This window comes from Poecilia reticulata, linkage group LG22 (genome assembly GCF_000633615.1).
Source record: "Poecilia reticulata strain Guanapo linkage group LG22, Guppy_female_1.0+MT, whole genome shotgun sequence".
NCBI classification, from domain to species: Eukaryota; Metazoa; Chordata; class Actinopteri; order Cyprinodontiformes; family Poeciliidae; genus Poecilia; species Poecilia reticulata.
The window spans coordinates 17,759,174-17,774,813 of record NC_024352.1 but is presented as its reverse complement, the minus strand read 5'-3'; the positions used below and the strand labels follow the sequence as shown (position 1 = coordinate 17,774,813).

The following is a 15,640-nucleotide window of genomic DNA, read 5'->3' as shown; positions in this document are numbered from 1 at the left end:
AGCAAGAAAAGACATCCACCAATGCTGATGTCAGTGTCCTCAGTTCACATCTCTATGGAAGTATTTTTTTTTTTTCAAAGTAGTTACAAGCATGATCAGAGGTTCCAGGAACTTTGTTATTATACCTAAATAGGTATAATAACACTTTGCACTAATCTGTTGATTGAATAGTGTAAATAGCAGAAAATATCTCTCTTGCCGAGCTCATGTCTATTTAATCATTTAACAGCAAAATAGGGATTTAGAATTGAAAATGCTGCTCAGATGTTACATACGTTGTTTCAGATTAAATTGCAATTAATTACAGATCCTGCAATTAAGCATTAGAACTTTGAATCAAATTTTTATTGTTCCACTTGTAAAGACATTGTAAGCACTAACCAGGGCTGTTCACAGCCCAACCCTCTGGTGGCCATCTCCTGCAGCACCAGTCTCCATGCAGACAAGCTGGAGACAGGCCTGAGCAGAAATCAAACCTGAATGATGGATAGCTTTACCACACAATGACCTCTGTCACTAGGCTTTTGCCCTAAATCAATGTTGCCGATAAGGGCCCTGCCCCAATGCTTACCTTGATACAAACCTTATCTTTGGCAGGAGGAAGTATGAGTAATAACTAAAGACAAGCAACAACAAAACCACTAACCCTACCTTGTCAAACATAATTTACAACCTATATCCTTTTTGCTCCCCCCTCTGCAGCAGTTAAACAGTAATTATGAGAATTGGAGCAGCGAGTTTGGAAGATTAACCTGTAGGCAGAACTGTTCAAGTATCTGGGCTGCAAATGAGGCACATTTTTATAAGAAGACAGCCAAAAGACTGATGAACCCCCGTCTAGAGTTGCCAGCATGCACAAATTAATTTGCAAAGTTATGAGTAAGAGTAAGGGTAAAGATTGAGGTTTAAAGGAGAACTGACAAGAAAAATAGGTAAAGACTTTATGAGAATTACTGCACGGAGACCCTTCAGTAGTTTTTCATTTGACTGCACATGACAATTTGTGTGTATGCGTGTGTGTGTGTGTGTGCGCAGAGTAGCGCAAGAGCAAGACTTTCAGGCAGGCAGAACAGAGGGAGACCAAACATGACATCAAACGTCGCAATTACCTGACCCCTCTCTCTCTCTCTCTCTCTCTGAGTAAAACAAAAAAAAACCCCAGCCTTTAAAACTCTGATTAAAATATGTTTGCGTTCTCATTCAAAATGACATTTGACAAGGTTAGTAATATTTCAACTTACTGCAAAAACATTCCTCTAGACATAATCCTTTTTTTCCATCACTTTGTAGGGGTGCAGGTAACCTCAGAGTGTGTTTCCCATGAACTCAGAGCTTCACTTTAAAAACAAAATGACCAGGAGTGAAAAAAATAAGAGGGAGTAGCTCTAGAATTCACTCGTGTGTTTTGTTTCAGCCACAGAGGTGAAGCTAATGGTTTTTGATCCCTATACAGGGCATTTATCTCCTTCTCTAATTTAAACCAGAACACATTCCAAAACAAAGAGTGTTTTTTTTTCTAACTTACATCAATAAGTATGGAGTCTAAGGGGGGCGTGGATTATTGTCAGATCTGTGAACAACAGAGATGCACCAATCGGTCTGCACCTCAAAGACACACATTTCCAGTTTTCTTAGAGGTCCCACCTGCAGACCCAGATTTTGAGGGTTTGAATTCAATTAAGATAGGTAATATCCATTTATCACAGTACATCTCATTAGGGGATGCTTTCATAAATAGTTGGAATTCTCAAGTTTTAATTCCTTTAATGGATAAAAAAATTTAACAAATTCGTCAGCATTTGACTAGCTAATCACCGAGCGGAACCAAACAAGCAAAAAAATTTGGAGGATTTTAATCTTTGGTGCATCTCTAGTGAATAACGTTCCTCAAACTTAAATCTCATCTTCACCAAACACCGAGAGGGGGTGAATGTAACTGTACAGAGGTGAGTACGTCAGTTAAAACTTTCACTCAGAATAATTGAACTTCAAGATTATTTTCCTAATGCACCACTCAGAAAACTTGCAAGAACAAGAAGCAAACAGTCACAGAGACTGCCGCCAGTTCTGGTAAATCAAGCTGGAGGAAAGTAATGAAAAAAAAAAAAAAGGAGAAGAGAACTAGTCAGGCCAAAACTCCGTCTTATGTTTAATACAGTTTTCACAGCCATTCCAGTGGCAGCAGAGAAGAATGCGAAGTGTCGGAAAATACAGTGAGTCAGCCCATAGCTTAGCTGTAGCTGCGCTCAAATGGAAGTGGCACCTCCTATCAGAGGCCTTTCACCAGACAACTCCATTCTGCCCGTTCCCCTCGTAACCTCGGTGACAACCTTTGCAAAAAAATAAGAGCGGTCATTTAAAACACACACCCGTCATCTTGGAGACGGATTCCGGGTGCAACACGGGGAAAGATATATTGTGCGAATGTCTGTGCCGATATAGATATCAGTCAAAATGAGAAATAGATTTCTGTGACATCTTTGTGGCGGCTCTTCAAAGAGGGCGGGTCAAACCCCCCCAAACTCTGAAGAGTTTCTGTTTCACTTGTTCCGAAATGTATGTCTCTGTTATCTTGAATCAGTCCAAAGGGAAAAAAAAAAAAGATTGGGTTGCGTTCTTTTAAGCTCTCCGCTTATGTTGGAACATCACATCGACGGCAGAAAGAAATGAACTGTAGATCATGTGATTACATTAACTCCATCTACCCATGTTCCAACTTTTTCTCACTAAAAACCAATACTAAGAAAATAAATAACCTGCAATCAAGACAGGTGGACTTTTCTTCAAACCATTAGGTCAAAAGACAAATCTTTTGACCTAATGGATAGTCGGCTTTCACCCGAAGAATTGATGAGCAAAATCAGAAGGTCAACACTTGGACAGAGGCTCCTCGTGTGTCTTTGATTACACAGTCCTCCTAAAGGACAGGCAGGCGGAGAAGTTTAAGCTATCAAGCAATCAGACCGCCGGGAGATGTGAAACTCACACCGCAGGGAGGAAAGGGTGAGCACTTCCTGGGTACAAAGATTTGGGGGGGGGGACAGGGGACGAACTGATGTATCCAAAGCATCTCTTTCAACGGAGATGGATGAATCAGTACCAATCAATGACACGTTTTATTTCTTTGTTAGCATTATTAAGGCTTATTCATGTGATGTAGTTTTATAACTAAAGCCCGAGCAGATAGTCCAACTGATTAACTGATAGTAGCTTGTGAGCCCATCTTCAAATTGAAAAGGTCTAACCAGCCCATACCAGAACTGGAACTTATTGGCGTCTCAATCAAAGTTCAGCTCTTTGCCCGTTACTGATCTAGAAATGAGCCCATCCATCGAGTCTGTGAACTGTCACTCTGTCTTCTTCAGTCCATAAAGGTTTTTTTTTTTTTTTTATGATTTCAGATATTTCTTGGACCAGAAGCATATCTTGACCTCTGATATGCTTCAATTTATCAGCCATTCAAGTTAATCCAGCTTAGCAGTGGAAGATATGCCTTAACATTATATGGTCAAAACCCCCACCTGCCTAATAACTGTGCACACAGTGTAAATATTAAAAGATGTGCTGTGTAATAGTTAGCCCATGCTAAACAAAAATTATATACTTCATGACTTGTACTATGTTACCAGTAGTTGGAATATTTTTATGCTTTTCTTTTTCAACTAAGACTAATTAGACTATGTTTTGCATTTGCTTTGTATTTTTACTCAAAGTTACACTAAGAGTTATACTCATTCTGGATTGTGTCTAGTTCCGGTTTTACTTCCAATGTTCAATGTATCCAAAGATTTCATTTTATTTTCCCAGCTTTTCAATCAACAGTTTTTTTTAATCACCCTTGTCTAAATTTTAAGCTCAGGTACAGCCAAGACAAATTCGAAAAACAAAAACTCAAATTCGGAGTTATACATTTGTGCATCTATTGTGCAAATGTATTTATATTTTTGCAAGTGACACTACATCAAGAAGGCGGTTGTTGAACATTAAATCAATTCACATGAAACAATTTACTATAGTGTTTAATGCAACTGAAATAAGGCATGTAAATGAAAACAAAAGGAAAAAAAAACAAGGTTACGTGAGGGACAGCAGGCCTATAAAAAGAAGTCCACTGTCTTGGTTATCTACAAGGAAGCACTTATCAAGAGCAGCCAGGTCCACACTGTGACTGATGGCCCCTGCAGACCATGGGTACGAGCACATTATCTGGTCCACACAGAGCTGCTCGTTAAACACAAAGGCAGAAATATGAAGCATTGTTTCCCTGATTGTCACCCTGTAAAATATTTTATTTATTTTTGCGCTTAAACAAAAAGAACGAACGCTTACTGCTTTTATACCTAAAAAACTGAGACACAGTCATTGAAGTGCAGCATGTAGTAGCACATAAAAGACTTAGACCAAACAAATTTGAATATAACCAGCATGATTTTAGCAGTAATTTCCTCAAAAGTGTAAAATTCACATGTAAAGAAACACATGGATTCCTTCAAAATGCACTTTGCTTCTCCTACCATAGAATGTGATTTCTTGAACCAAATTTAAGAACAATCTTGCTTTAATTCAGTTTCGTTCTTTCTTTTTGTTCAATCAATCAAATTTTAAATATCAAGCATTTCCATGCAATCAAATATGACTGCTTAAGATAAGTTAAAAACAAAAACAACAAAAGTATTCTTAAGCAACAAAAAAATGCTTAAGAATTGACAAGGAAATGCAATTATATGTGTATTGAGGAAACAGAGGCAGATAAATGAGTTCACAAAACATTCGATACATACTTGAACCACAAGCTGGATGAATGAGAACATGAAATATAAAATTACAATTCTTTTATATTATCAACAAAACAGAGTTTTAAAAAAAGACAAATATTATTATTGGAATTAAATAAAATTTAAAGGACACTAAATGTAAAAGTCGAACTGAACATCGAGTGTCATGTGGCAAAACATGTAAGAGCAGATTGCTTTGAGGTGACTGAAAGCCAATAGTAGTGGAAGATGATGAGCTACAGCTGCTGATGACCACACCAGGTCACAGTTTGGCATAAAGTACATGAAAGCGTGAATCATTCCTGCCTTGCATCCACATTTCTGGCTGGTGATAGTGAAATGGAATATGGGGGACATTTTCTAAGCTTTTGGCTCCTGCCGCGCCTACTTAGTATGTCTGCTGACCATATCCATACCTTTATGACTTCGGTATACTGTGTCACTGTTCTTTAATGACTGCAAAGATCTCAATTCAGCGCAGCTTTTGGATGTATTATAACAGGAGATCATCGACGTGCAAGAACCTGCAGCAAAGACACGATACTAGGACATCAATATGAACTTGGTTCAGTGAGTATTTCTGAAATTCAGTTGAATCTAGTCTATGAAGAATGCTAAAGGAAAATTGGTCATACTTGGTTATAGCAACGTGCAACTTATAAAGTGATCGGTGAGTGTATTTAACTCCAAGTACAGAAAATACTGGTTTATGTTTAATATCAGGTTAATGCAGACTGCAATCCCTTTTGGAGGTCAACAGGGCATTGTGATTCATCTGTTGGAGTGACCACTGCAAAATGTCTGCATGTGTCTTGGCCTCTTTTCGGTATCCTTGTGATAAATGCTGCCGACTTCTTGCTCAAATAAAACCCAGAAGGTCAATGTAGAGGAAAAAAGGGGGAAGAGACAGCAAGACAGCGAAACTGAGGGTGGAAAAAAAGTGTCTTTGCAACTGTGACGACATACATTGTGAAAGCTGACAAAAAAATGCACGTTCATCTTAAAAAAGTTCCATAGCAAAACAGGAATTCACGGAGCAGACATGCTCACACCTCATTTTACTCGAGGCTCTCCTCTCCATCTCCGAGTGTCAGTGGCAACGCAGAGACAGGGGGAGGAGTATATATGCTGCTGCCGCTCGTTCGTACGCACGGCGGCCATGTCAGAGCGGCTCTTAACGCTCGGCGGTAAATGACAAATTTGGATAATGCGCACAAACAATCCGACTAAAATAAACAGCAGACACGGAGGCTTAACCTGAGCTAAATCCTCAGGCTGCTACAGCCCTGCTAGTGACGATTACACCCCAGACGCCTTAAACAATGCGCCAAGACGCACACCCTTAAAAGCATGAAATCCTTGAAGCATCAGACCCGACTTGTCATTTGCCATTAATATTCCACTTTGCTTGGGCTTTGGGGGGCCGACATTGCACTTCTGTGCGCTGCTGTGCCCTAAAACAAATACTTGCAAAACCCTTAAGGAGCCACCACAGCATATAGTTATTTTTCTAGCGGAGGAATATTCTACAGGAGGATGTCATAACAAAGGAAACAATAAGAGAGGCCACGTTCCCGCACTGCATGGGGCACCATTTAAGCCCGACGGAAAAGGCTATTCCACTTCTCTACCTTATCTCAGGACAACTGAATGACAAATATTTTAAAACAAACAAATAAATAAAATCAAGTCGCCTGGCCTGCATTTATAAAAAGTAATCGAGAAACATTACCGAGGTATTTACGTTTCATTTCATCCCCGTTGTATTCATCCTGACAGGGACCTGAGGTAAAGGGAGGTGGGACACAGGTCTTAGAGGTGTTACTTTGTCACACCAGAAGCGCCAGAACCTGTCTTCAGGAGCAGCCTGTAATGTCCAGCCAAATTGTGTCATCAAAAACAACGACCTGTGGGCACCCACTCTCAGGTGACATCCTGTATCTGCTTTAGCTCAGTGATGCGCCAGCTGCAGAGGCTGTTAATACTCTTATCCTTCTATTCTGTGACATGGCGGACCTACACAATGTGACAGTCTACAGGCACATATGCTCACTACAAAGTGCCTAGTAAAAGTGTTCATATTATTTGAACTTTGTCGTGTAGCAAACACAAACTTTAATGTCTTTGATAATAAGTTTATGTAACACCAACACAGAAGTAATGAGTAATGGTAAAATGAAAGGAAAATTATTATTATTTTTTAATAATTAAGAATATGAAAAGTTATGTGCATTTGTATTCAGCTCCTTGCACTCTGCTACCACCCAATCCAGTGCAACCACTTGCTTTTAGAAGTCACTTGATTAGTATACGGAGTCCAACTCTGAGTAATTTATTCTCACTTTAAATCCAGCTGTTCTGTGAAGGTCTCAGTTGTTTGTTATGAAGAATTAGTAAGCAAACGTAAAAACCGCAGAACACTGCAAATTAGTTAGGGGGGAAAAAAATAGCAACTAAAGTATGACAATTGCTAATCTACAAAGACATGGTCACCCAGCGATATTAACAGAGCCCTATAACTCTAGAGGATCTGAGGAGATTCACAGCTCAGTTGAGAGAATCTCTCCACTGATCTGGTGACAAACACTGGCAATAAAAAAGTCATTAAGTGGAAAAACTCTTGTTTGCAGCAAACATGTATGAGAACACGCTCTAGTTAGATGAGAGCAAAATGAAAGCTTTTGACCTGCACACACACAAATATGTCTGATGGAAAACTAACAAAACATTAAACACACCATCCGCATAATGTCAAATGATGGCGGTAGCATCACGTTGTGGGGATGCTTTTCATCAGCACGCACAGGAAAGTAGATAGGAACTGTTCGAAAGAGGTCTGTAACTGCATACGCAGCAATCCTGAAAGAAAAATCTCTTTAGAGCCTCCAAAACAGAGCCCTCGACGCAGCAAAATACAACCACAGCTACAATAGTTTGAGTCAAAACCTAATGCCTTAAAATAGTCTACTCAAAGACCAAACCAAATCCAATAGCGACTGTGTGGCTATATGATAACATGTTAAGACAGTACATGTGACCGGTGTCTGCAACTATGAGGAAAAGTCGTAAAGATTGATCCAGTCAGATACTTTAAGGTTGGTCTACAATTCTCAAGTAATCACTATAAGAAATTACAAAAAAACAAAACAAAACAAAAAAAACAGGCATATACATGCAAAATTATAATGTAAAGTATTTTAAGTGTAACAATTTATTTGGTGCATCAAATCGACTGACATCCTGAGACTGAAGTAAAACCTTCAGTATAACGTTAGAGCTATAACCAGAAAAAAATTCAGGGATAAAATATAAGATGTCCAATTTCTGTGGTGCCAGTGATCATAAGACATCACATAAATCACACATCTATCCATCTATTTGTTAGCGTGTCAGGAAGCAGATTAGCGGTGCTGTAAAACAATCAGAAAATGGTTCAGAATCATTATTTAATCAGTAATCGTACATCGCCATCATTATGTACATGAAAAGTGTATCAAGGAACTCCTGAGGAGAAATCTGAATTATCAGATGGCCTCTATGAACATGAACATTTTCTGCTGCAATTACACAAGTTATACATTAAAAAGATGCAACTTTCAAACAAAAAGACCAAAATAAAACATCACATCTCCATGTGCAGTCAAAGCTCAGCAAATTTCAAAGTGGTCATGTACAGCAGAAAAGTCTTAACCCCCATTTCATGTGAGAGAGAAATGAGGCATACAGCCCATTATTTTGCTATAAATCATGTTTTGTGGATGGCTGACAGCTTTTTATCAGATCTAACCTTTTCAAGCTTCCATTATGAGAGCTAACATTTTCAACTCTGACACATTTGCACTTCATGAATTGCATAGCCGATTTATGTTGGTTAGTATTGTGAGGGTCTGGACTGGCACCTAAACTCATTTTGATCTGGTTGCATTTTTGATGAAAATCTCAATTTTATAGAGTTTGAATATGTAAGGGCTCGTCTTATTGCCAATATATAGTATATCATAATTAGAAATATTTATTCACACACACCACAAAACAGGGTGCACTGCATTAAGCACGTGGCAACTGAGAACTATATTGCAATTCACAGAAAGCAATATGAACTCATTGAATTTTGCACAATGCAACACAGTCGTCACTGAATTATGCACACAGAATTTCAAGTCTCACAGTGCGTACAACATTACAGGGCAGTCTGTAGAGCATTGTGCACTTCAGGTTGCACCATGTGAAATGAAGTCCTCTCTGTTCCAACACAGACAGAATTGCAACTGTGCACTAGAAAAAAACAACAAAAAAAACTAGCCTTTCAAACAACAAAATTTACAAGAATCACTTAAATCTGTTGAATAAAATATGTAATAATTAAATAAAAAAAAAAATATATTTTGACCATTAAAAGTCACACAAATAATTTGGATTGAAAAATTATATTTATGCACTCTTGAGGTTGTGCGCAAAACAACGAAGATGGGTACAGAGCTGAGGGTTAACCGCTGCAAACCGTGCCCACCACACCTAAGTTCACCATAATCAAAACAGAACAGTTAGGGTGATACCACACAGGAGTACATATTTCATTACATGCTGTGTTTAACCTTACACACTTCTCCTAAAACACACAAGAGGCTCATTATGTGTTTAATATTCACAGGCAGGTGAATAATTTTTATGCAACTCTGATAGTTGGGCGAGATGGATCACTCAATTATCTGAACATCCGTCAGAGCAGAGGGCTCGCCGGCTCTGGAATGCCACCAGCTAAAGATTGATGGCTGGGAGACACCAATAGCTGCCGCTTCACCATCTCATCCAGGCACTGGGCCTGAACGCAGCATCTGAATCTGCACAAGGCTGTTTTTCTCTCCATTTTTCCATCCTCTCTTTTTTTCTTGGGAGCATTGTAGGTGAAGCGTCATTACCCCTCACTCCACTGAAGAGGGGTTCATTATGGGGTTAGTGCGTTGGCAAGACTATTGCTTGGATGATAAATGCAGTTGTTGAGGGCTTTGGAGGGAAAATCAGTTATGTGTTTTTTTTTTTTCCTTCCAGTCTACAAAAACATGTCCCGACTATACTTTGCTTGAGGGCAACCGAAGAACAATTAACACGAGCAGTGGGTGAAGCAGCTCAGTTAAAGCAAAGAGGGAATTCATGAAAAATAAGCAAATCACTGAAAATGTCAATCAGGAGCAATGAGGTAATTACAAGGAGTGGTGTGCGATTCCAAGGGCAATAACAAAGAAAAGCAGTTTAGAGTCAAGGTCTAAAATCAGACCTTGAAGGATGAAGGAATGGACAAATAAACCACGGGTCTGTCCTTCAAAATCTTTCTCAGAAACTAAAACCAAATAAGAGGTGAGGTTAGAAGCATGAATTAATCCAATCTCTCCCTTATTGCCCGCGTTTCAGTTTGAGAAATAATTGCTATTTCACATTCATTTTTCAAAGCGCAATGTAAACATGCACACAAAGACTGTAAAACCTGACAGTAACAAAAAAAAATAAAAAAAATAGGCATAATTTTTAAAAAGCTACAAGACTTCTGAGAAAGGGGGCATTGACAGGACTTTCCTTTGTTCTCCCCATATTGTTTAATGTGCTACTGAGGAACAAAACTGAACCTACTTAGTTTGTTCCATAATACAATAGAACAAGACTTATAAATTGACATTTATATCTCTCGATACAGAGGAAAAATACATTGAGGCCAAGACTTATAGACATAGATTGGAATAACAATCATTCCATCATAAAGTTTCTGCTTATTTACTCAATTTAAAGAGAAGTTTTTTTTAAGTTGAATTTACAGAAATGATAGTCTTACATCTGAAATCATTGAAACCCCAAGTTGTATGCAACTTCCTAGTTTGAAACAAAAAAAAAAAGGCAAAAAAAAAAATGAAATCAACTCATCATTAATTAGGATCTTGAGCTTGTCCCCTGCATCCAAACAGCTTCATGATACTCAAACGATACTCATGATTTAAACTCCTTAGAAGTCAAAGCGGCAGGGGAACGCTTCATTTCCACTTTGACAATCAACAACAGTAATTTTACATAATTTACTCCTGGTCTACTGTAAGCAAAAGGGATTGTATGACCGTGTGGTTTCATCAGCGGTTATGATTCGTCATATTTCATAGGGATTACCGAAAACAATAGGCATAACCAATAGATGCAGAAATATGGGTGAAACAAAGTGTTTTTAAAACAATATTTAGACATTTTTATGACTAATCTCGTTAGTCGCAATTATTCAAAAGAAAGAAAAAAAACTATTTTGCAATAGTACAAGTACATGGGAATTAAATGTTCTTTTCACAGGAACAAAACGAAAGAAGGGAGGGACAAAATGGAAACGATAGACAGTTGAGGCATAGGTGTTGTCTTTAACAAAATAAAAAACATATTTTTCATCGCTACTACAACAAAGAGGAATACATGTCATACTAGCTAAATCCCACGGCTTAATCGCACACTTCACATTGACCTCACTAGTTTTCAGCCCATTTGAAAGTACATAAACAGTTTTTTTCCTTCAGACTTTTTTTTTCCCCCTTAATCCATCCAGAAATGTGATCCTAATGTGGAACTACACAAAAGCCAAAAACATACAAAGACGGCTCGTCTCTGCTCGCTTTTTGGACACAGCGCCGAGGAAAGGCCCCTCCTGGCTCTCCACCACCATGTCACTAAATGTCAGATGGCCATCACAGCTGATTGGGATCAGCGCTTGAGTGAGGAAGCGGAACCCAGAGCCAAATAAGGCACCGACGCGAACAGCCACTCCGACGAGTCTGTTTGCCATTACAACAAGTCTCTCATTATATCCGTTTGGAAGACATTCTGTACACAGCTGACATGAATATTAAATAAATATTATTTTCTACACTAAGGCATTTAAAAGGAACTGACTGACAAATCCAACTTATGCCGCTGTTTTGGCTTTGTAATAAGAATCCAAATAAATAAGATTTGATGGTTCCTACACTTGTTTTAGACAGCATGCATTCACAGGAGGAAAAGAATATACATCAGTCTTAGTTTTTCTAGAAGGAATGAAATAACCATTCCAGCAATTTATTCAGAAACTCACCTCAGTTTCTACAACGGTCAGACCACAAAAGCTTGTTCCTGTCCAAAAGTTCTCATGACAACAGATGTAATGCATTAATCACCCACTTCCTAGCTTTCCTTCCAACACAATGTCTGCATTCTGCTAAACAATCGAACTCGCAGACCATTCAGGCTGTAAAATGCTCTAATAACAGGAGTTGATGTGGAAGCAGCGCAATTCACAGACAAACCATGTGGAATTCTGCGGTAAAAGCGGCCCATACCAAGGAGGAAGTGGTGAGGGTTGTTGGATAGAGATATGAGCAGCTTTTACAACACTGCAAAGTTAGTGGTGGGTTTGTGGTTATAGAAAAGAAGAAGCAGAGAAAATCATGGCAGCAAATCATCTCTTTTATTCAGACAAAACAAAGGGGCGGCTGACCTGTTCCAGTAGCTCCAGAACTGCTCATTGAGGTATGTTCGATGGCTGTGATCGTCTCCGAAAGATGCTTTGCTCTCAATCCAGTGTATGATGTGGCCTTCCACAGCTTTTCAAATAAAAACAGATTATATTGTCAAATAAATGTTAATTCATAAAAGAAAAAAAAAAAAAATCCAAAAGTAAAACATAAAACGGGAGTGAGTTTTTAAGCTACAATTGCAGGAAAAAACTTTATTTCAGTAATTCATCTAGTCATTTAAAACTTAAATGAATGAGTGTAATGGATGACTATGCAGTCTGCCGTAAATACATAAAAGGGATTAATTTGAATAAGCATGACTTTGACCTAATAAAAACCTGAATTTCGCAAACAAGTTTTGTGATACTAACCTACAGGAACCTCTAAGATGATATCCGGTGTTTTGTCGTAGCCCATAGTTCTCAGCTGGTTTTCATCTACAACAAATAAAATAAATTTTCATAATATTTTCAAAATATTAAAATATTTTCACCAATCCTACCTTAATTTCTACTATAAACCATGTTTATGAAAGTATCCCAAACCATTCTCACTAATATACTTGTAAAATTCCTATAATAATAACAACAGAAAACACTATAGCAGAGGACAAGAAGTTCAGTAAACCAACTATGGGGCTACGTCACATATTTGCAGTGTTTGCAGTAAAACATGTCACGTTTAATTACAAACCTTTCCGGTCGGGTTGCAGTTTGGCTTTTCTCTAGAAAATATACTGCAGGAGGACGACTTTGGCATTACACCCTCCGTAAGCTTGACCCCTGACTGTGCAAGCCGCAGCCATTGTCCTTGACTTCTGGTATGCTTTGGTCATTATATCTACAACACCTGATTTCTCCATTAAATCTCAGGCTGACCAGGTCATTCAGTTCCAAGGGCCTGCCCCTTTGTCTCCAGCCAAGCTCAACTAATGGGGCATGGAAAGGAATTGAGGAGAGATGAAGGGTGGCGGCGAGGAGGTAGCATCATCAGCCAAGGGTGAAGGAAGATAGCCGAGAGAGGTCAGTAAGGGCTGCCAGAGGCCTGTGGTACAGAGGGGCACCCTGAATGCAGTGCTGCAGTTGTAAACGTGTGTGTGTGTGTGTGTGTGTGTGTGGCGGTGCGCGCGTGTGTGTGACAGGATTGGAACCTCTACTCACACACACTGAGCTGTTGATATTCTCATGTGGATGTGATCAACTTTTTACATCAGCTTTGATTAAAATTAATGGGCCATCGCTGCTGTTGGGGAGCTTATTTCCAATCCATTTATCAGATGGGGGGGGGCGGTGTTTCGCTGCCCCCCCTCCCCCATGCACCTCGAACTCTGTGTTAGAACAGTCCTCTGTGCTGCCCTGGAGAAAGGTCAGCTTCCCACGTCCAAATAAATGATACGGTCTCAATGACGGAGGGAATGACTTATGTTTCATCATTTATCTGACCTTGGAGTGATGGGAGGGAGGGAAAGTTCAAAATTCCACTCTGCATTTTTTTAACTACTTCTAAAATACAGTGAGAGTCAGACAATTGTGTCAACATTCATCAACCCCTCTGCAGACAAATTACTTCTTTATGGTTGTTTGACCCTCTTGCGCTAAAAGAGATTTAAAAATAATTTCCAAACATGTCAGTTCCTGGACGAAGCACACCTTAAAGAAAGACTCAGGTAATATTCAATTCACTAAGAGCAAATTTGGGATCAAAACAACAACAAAATGCTTTCTGCACCTGTCAAAGAAAACAAAAACGATGAGCTGCAACGTACTTGTCTACATATAAAATAATGGCAAAACAGTGGCGGTCAAATGGATGACAAAAATATTTTCAGTTTTGAAATTGAACTATAGTAGTGAACCAATTGCTTTCTAGATTTTTATTTACCAGTCACCTAACATCACGACCAATTGTGTAGAAATCAAGAAAAATTTTATATAGTTTGTACCATAAACTACATTAGAGTGTTTACCCAAAGATAAAAACTGCAAAACTAAAGTAAAAAATGTGATCAGATGTTGGAAAACTGACTCACCCAGGAAAGAAAGGTTTCTCTCCATCAGCTTGTCACGGAGTAGCACCTCGTGCTCCTGGCCGACAGCGCTGAGAACAGTGTCAAGGATTTCAACATAGAGCAACAAAAAAGCATTTGATGCTTACTTGGATATACAAAAAAAAATAAAAGAAGTTAGATCTGATAACTTCATTCCTCAAACAAATCAGCCTATAATTTTATGATACTAAATAAGTTTGCCGATTTAAGACAGAGTTACACATTTCTAGCTCATCAGCATTTTGTCAAGTTAAGCCGCGTTTATGAAGGCAAGCTACAGTTGTTGACTTGAGTTTCTACTCACTGATGGTCATACTAATCTGAATACAAGAAGAGTATTGGTCAAAATTTGGTTGACCAGGTTTGTGTTGCATTGCAATGATCGTTGTCTTTTAAATTTACATAATAGAAAGACAGAAAGATACTCCAGCCTGTTTCCATGTTCCATTTAGTACCGGAGAGAATAGCAAAAAATGCTGAATGCAAACTTACCAAATTAGACTTTTTGTGTATTTCTTTGTGTTATGTTGCAAGAAAATTTATTTCACCATCATAATGGAAAAAAAAAAATCACGATGTAATATGACAAGGTTAAAAAAATGTCTGCACCTAGCAGCTATTAAGCTGGTAAGAAAAATGCAAAGTGAAAGCCACTTCCAACCAGGACAACAAAAACCATCAGCAGGGTTTCAGGTGAATTAAATGTGTTTTCTCAAGAAAACTCTGTAGTGCTTTCCTTTAATGCACAAAACAAAACAAATGCTATTTTGAGAAACTGAGTGTACTGATCACTGCATGTCCTCTGTACATTTCTGCAGAACCTGCTTTAAATAATGCATTTCTAAATAAATGCCATTTTGAGTTAAAATGAGCAACGGTTTCTGCCACAGAGCAGAATCTTGCGTTTAGCCTAATGCCACATATGAATAGATTATTATTTAAAAGGATAAAGGCATTTTCTAATAGGATTACACTTTAATAGCAAAAAAGAGGTTATGCACACTTGCATAAAAGAACTCTTCCTCTCATGCTTATGTATAGCTAGTGTTCCTTGAATGCGTACAACTGTGGGGCGTTGATTATGAACTACGCGGCAGAGTAGCAGGTTTTCAGCTGACAATGAGAGGACTACCACAGAATGGTAAAAAGAGGGGGAGGAAGAGGACGTGGGCGGCGCGGGACAGGCTTGACTGGCTGTGAACAGAACAACCGAGCCCCACTGCACTCGAGAAAGCCTGGAGAGAGACAACAACACATGCATACACATTTACAATCATTCAAATAAGTCTCCTCCCCCAGGA

At 38.7% G+C, this 15,640-nt stretch overlaps 1 protein-coding gene across 2 annotated transcripts in view; it reads right to left on the bottom strand.

Annotated features, from left to right (window-relative positions):
* The window catches only part of cdin1 (CDAN1 interacting nuclease 1), a 69,850-nt gene that overhangs the window by 18,351 nt on the left and 35,859 nt on the right, over positions 1–15,640 (bottom strand). For both annotated transcript variants that reach the window (XM_008399797.2, XM_008399796.2), the window contains 3 exons: positions 14,322–14,389; positions 12,664–12,729; positions 12,274–12,379 (listed from right to left, as the gene is read on the bottom strand). In XM_008399797.2, the coding sequence (XP_008398019.1) occupies positions 12,274–12,379; positions 12,664–12,729; positions 14,322–14,389 (240 nt within the window). The remainder of the gene's footprint in view (positions 1–12,273; positions 12,380–12,663; positions 12,730–14,321; positions 14,390–15,640) is intronic.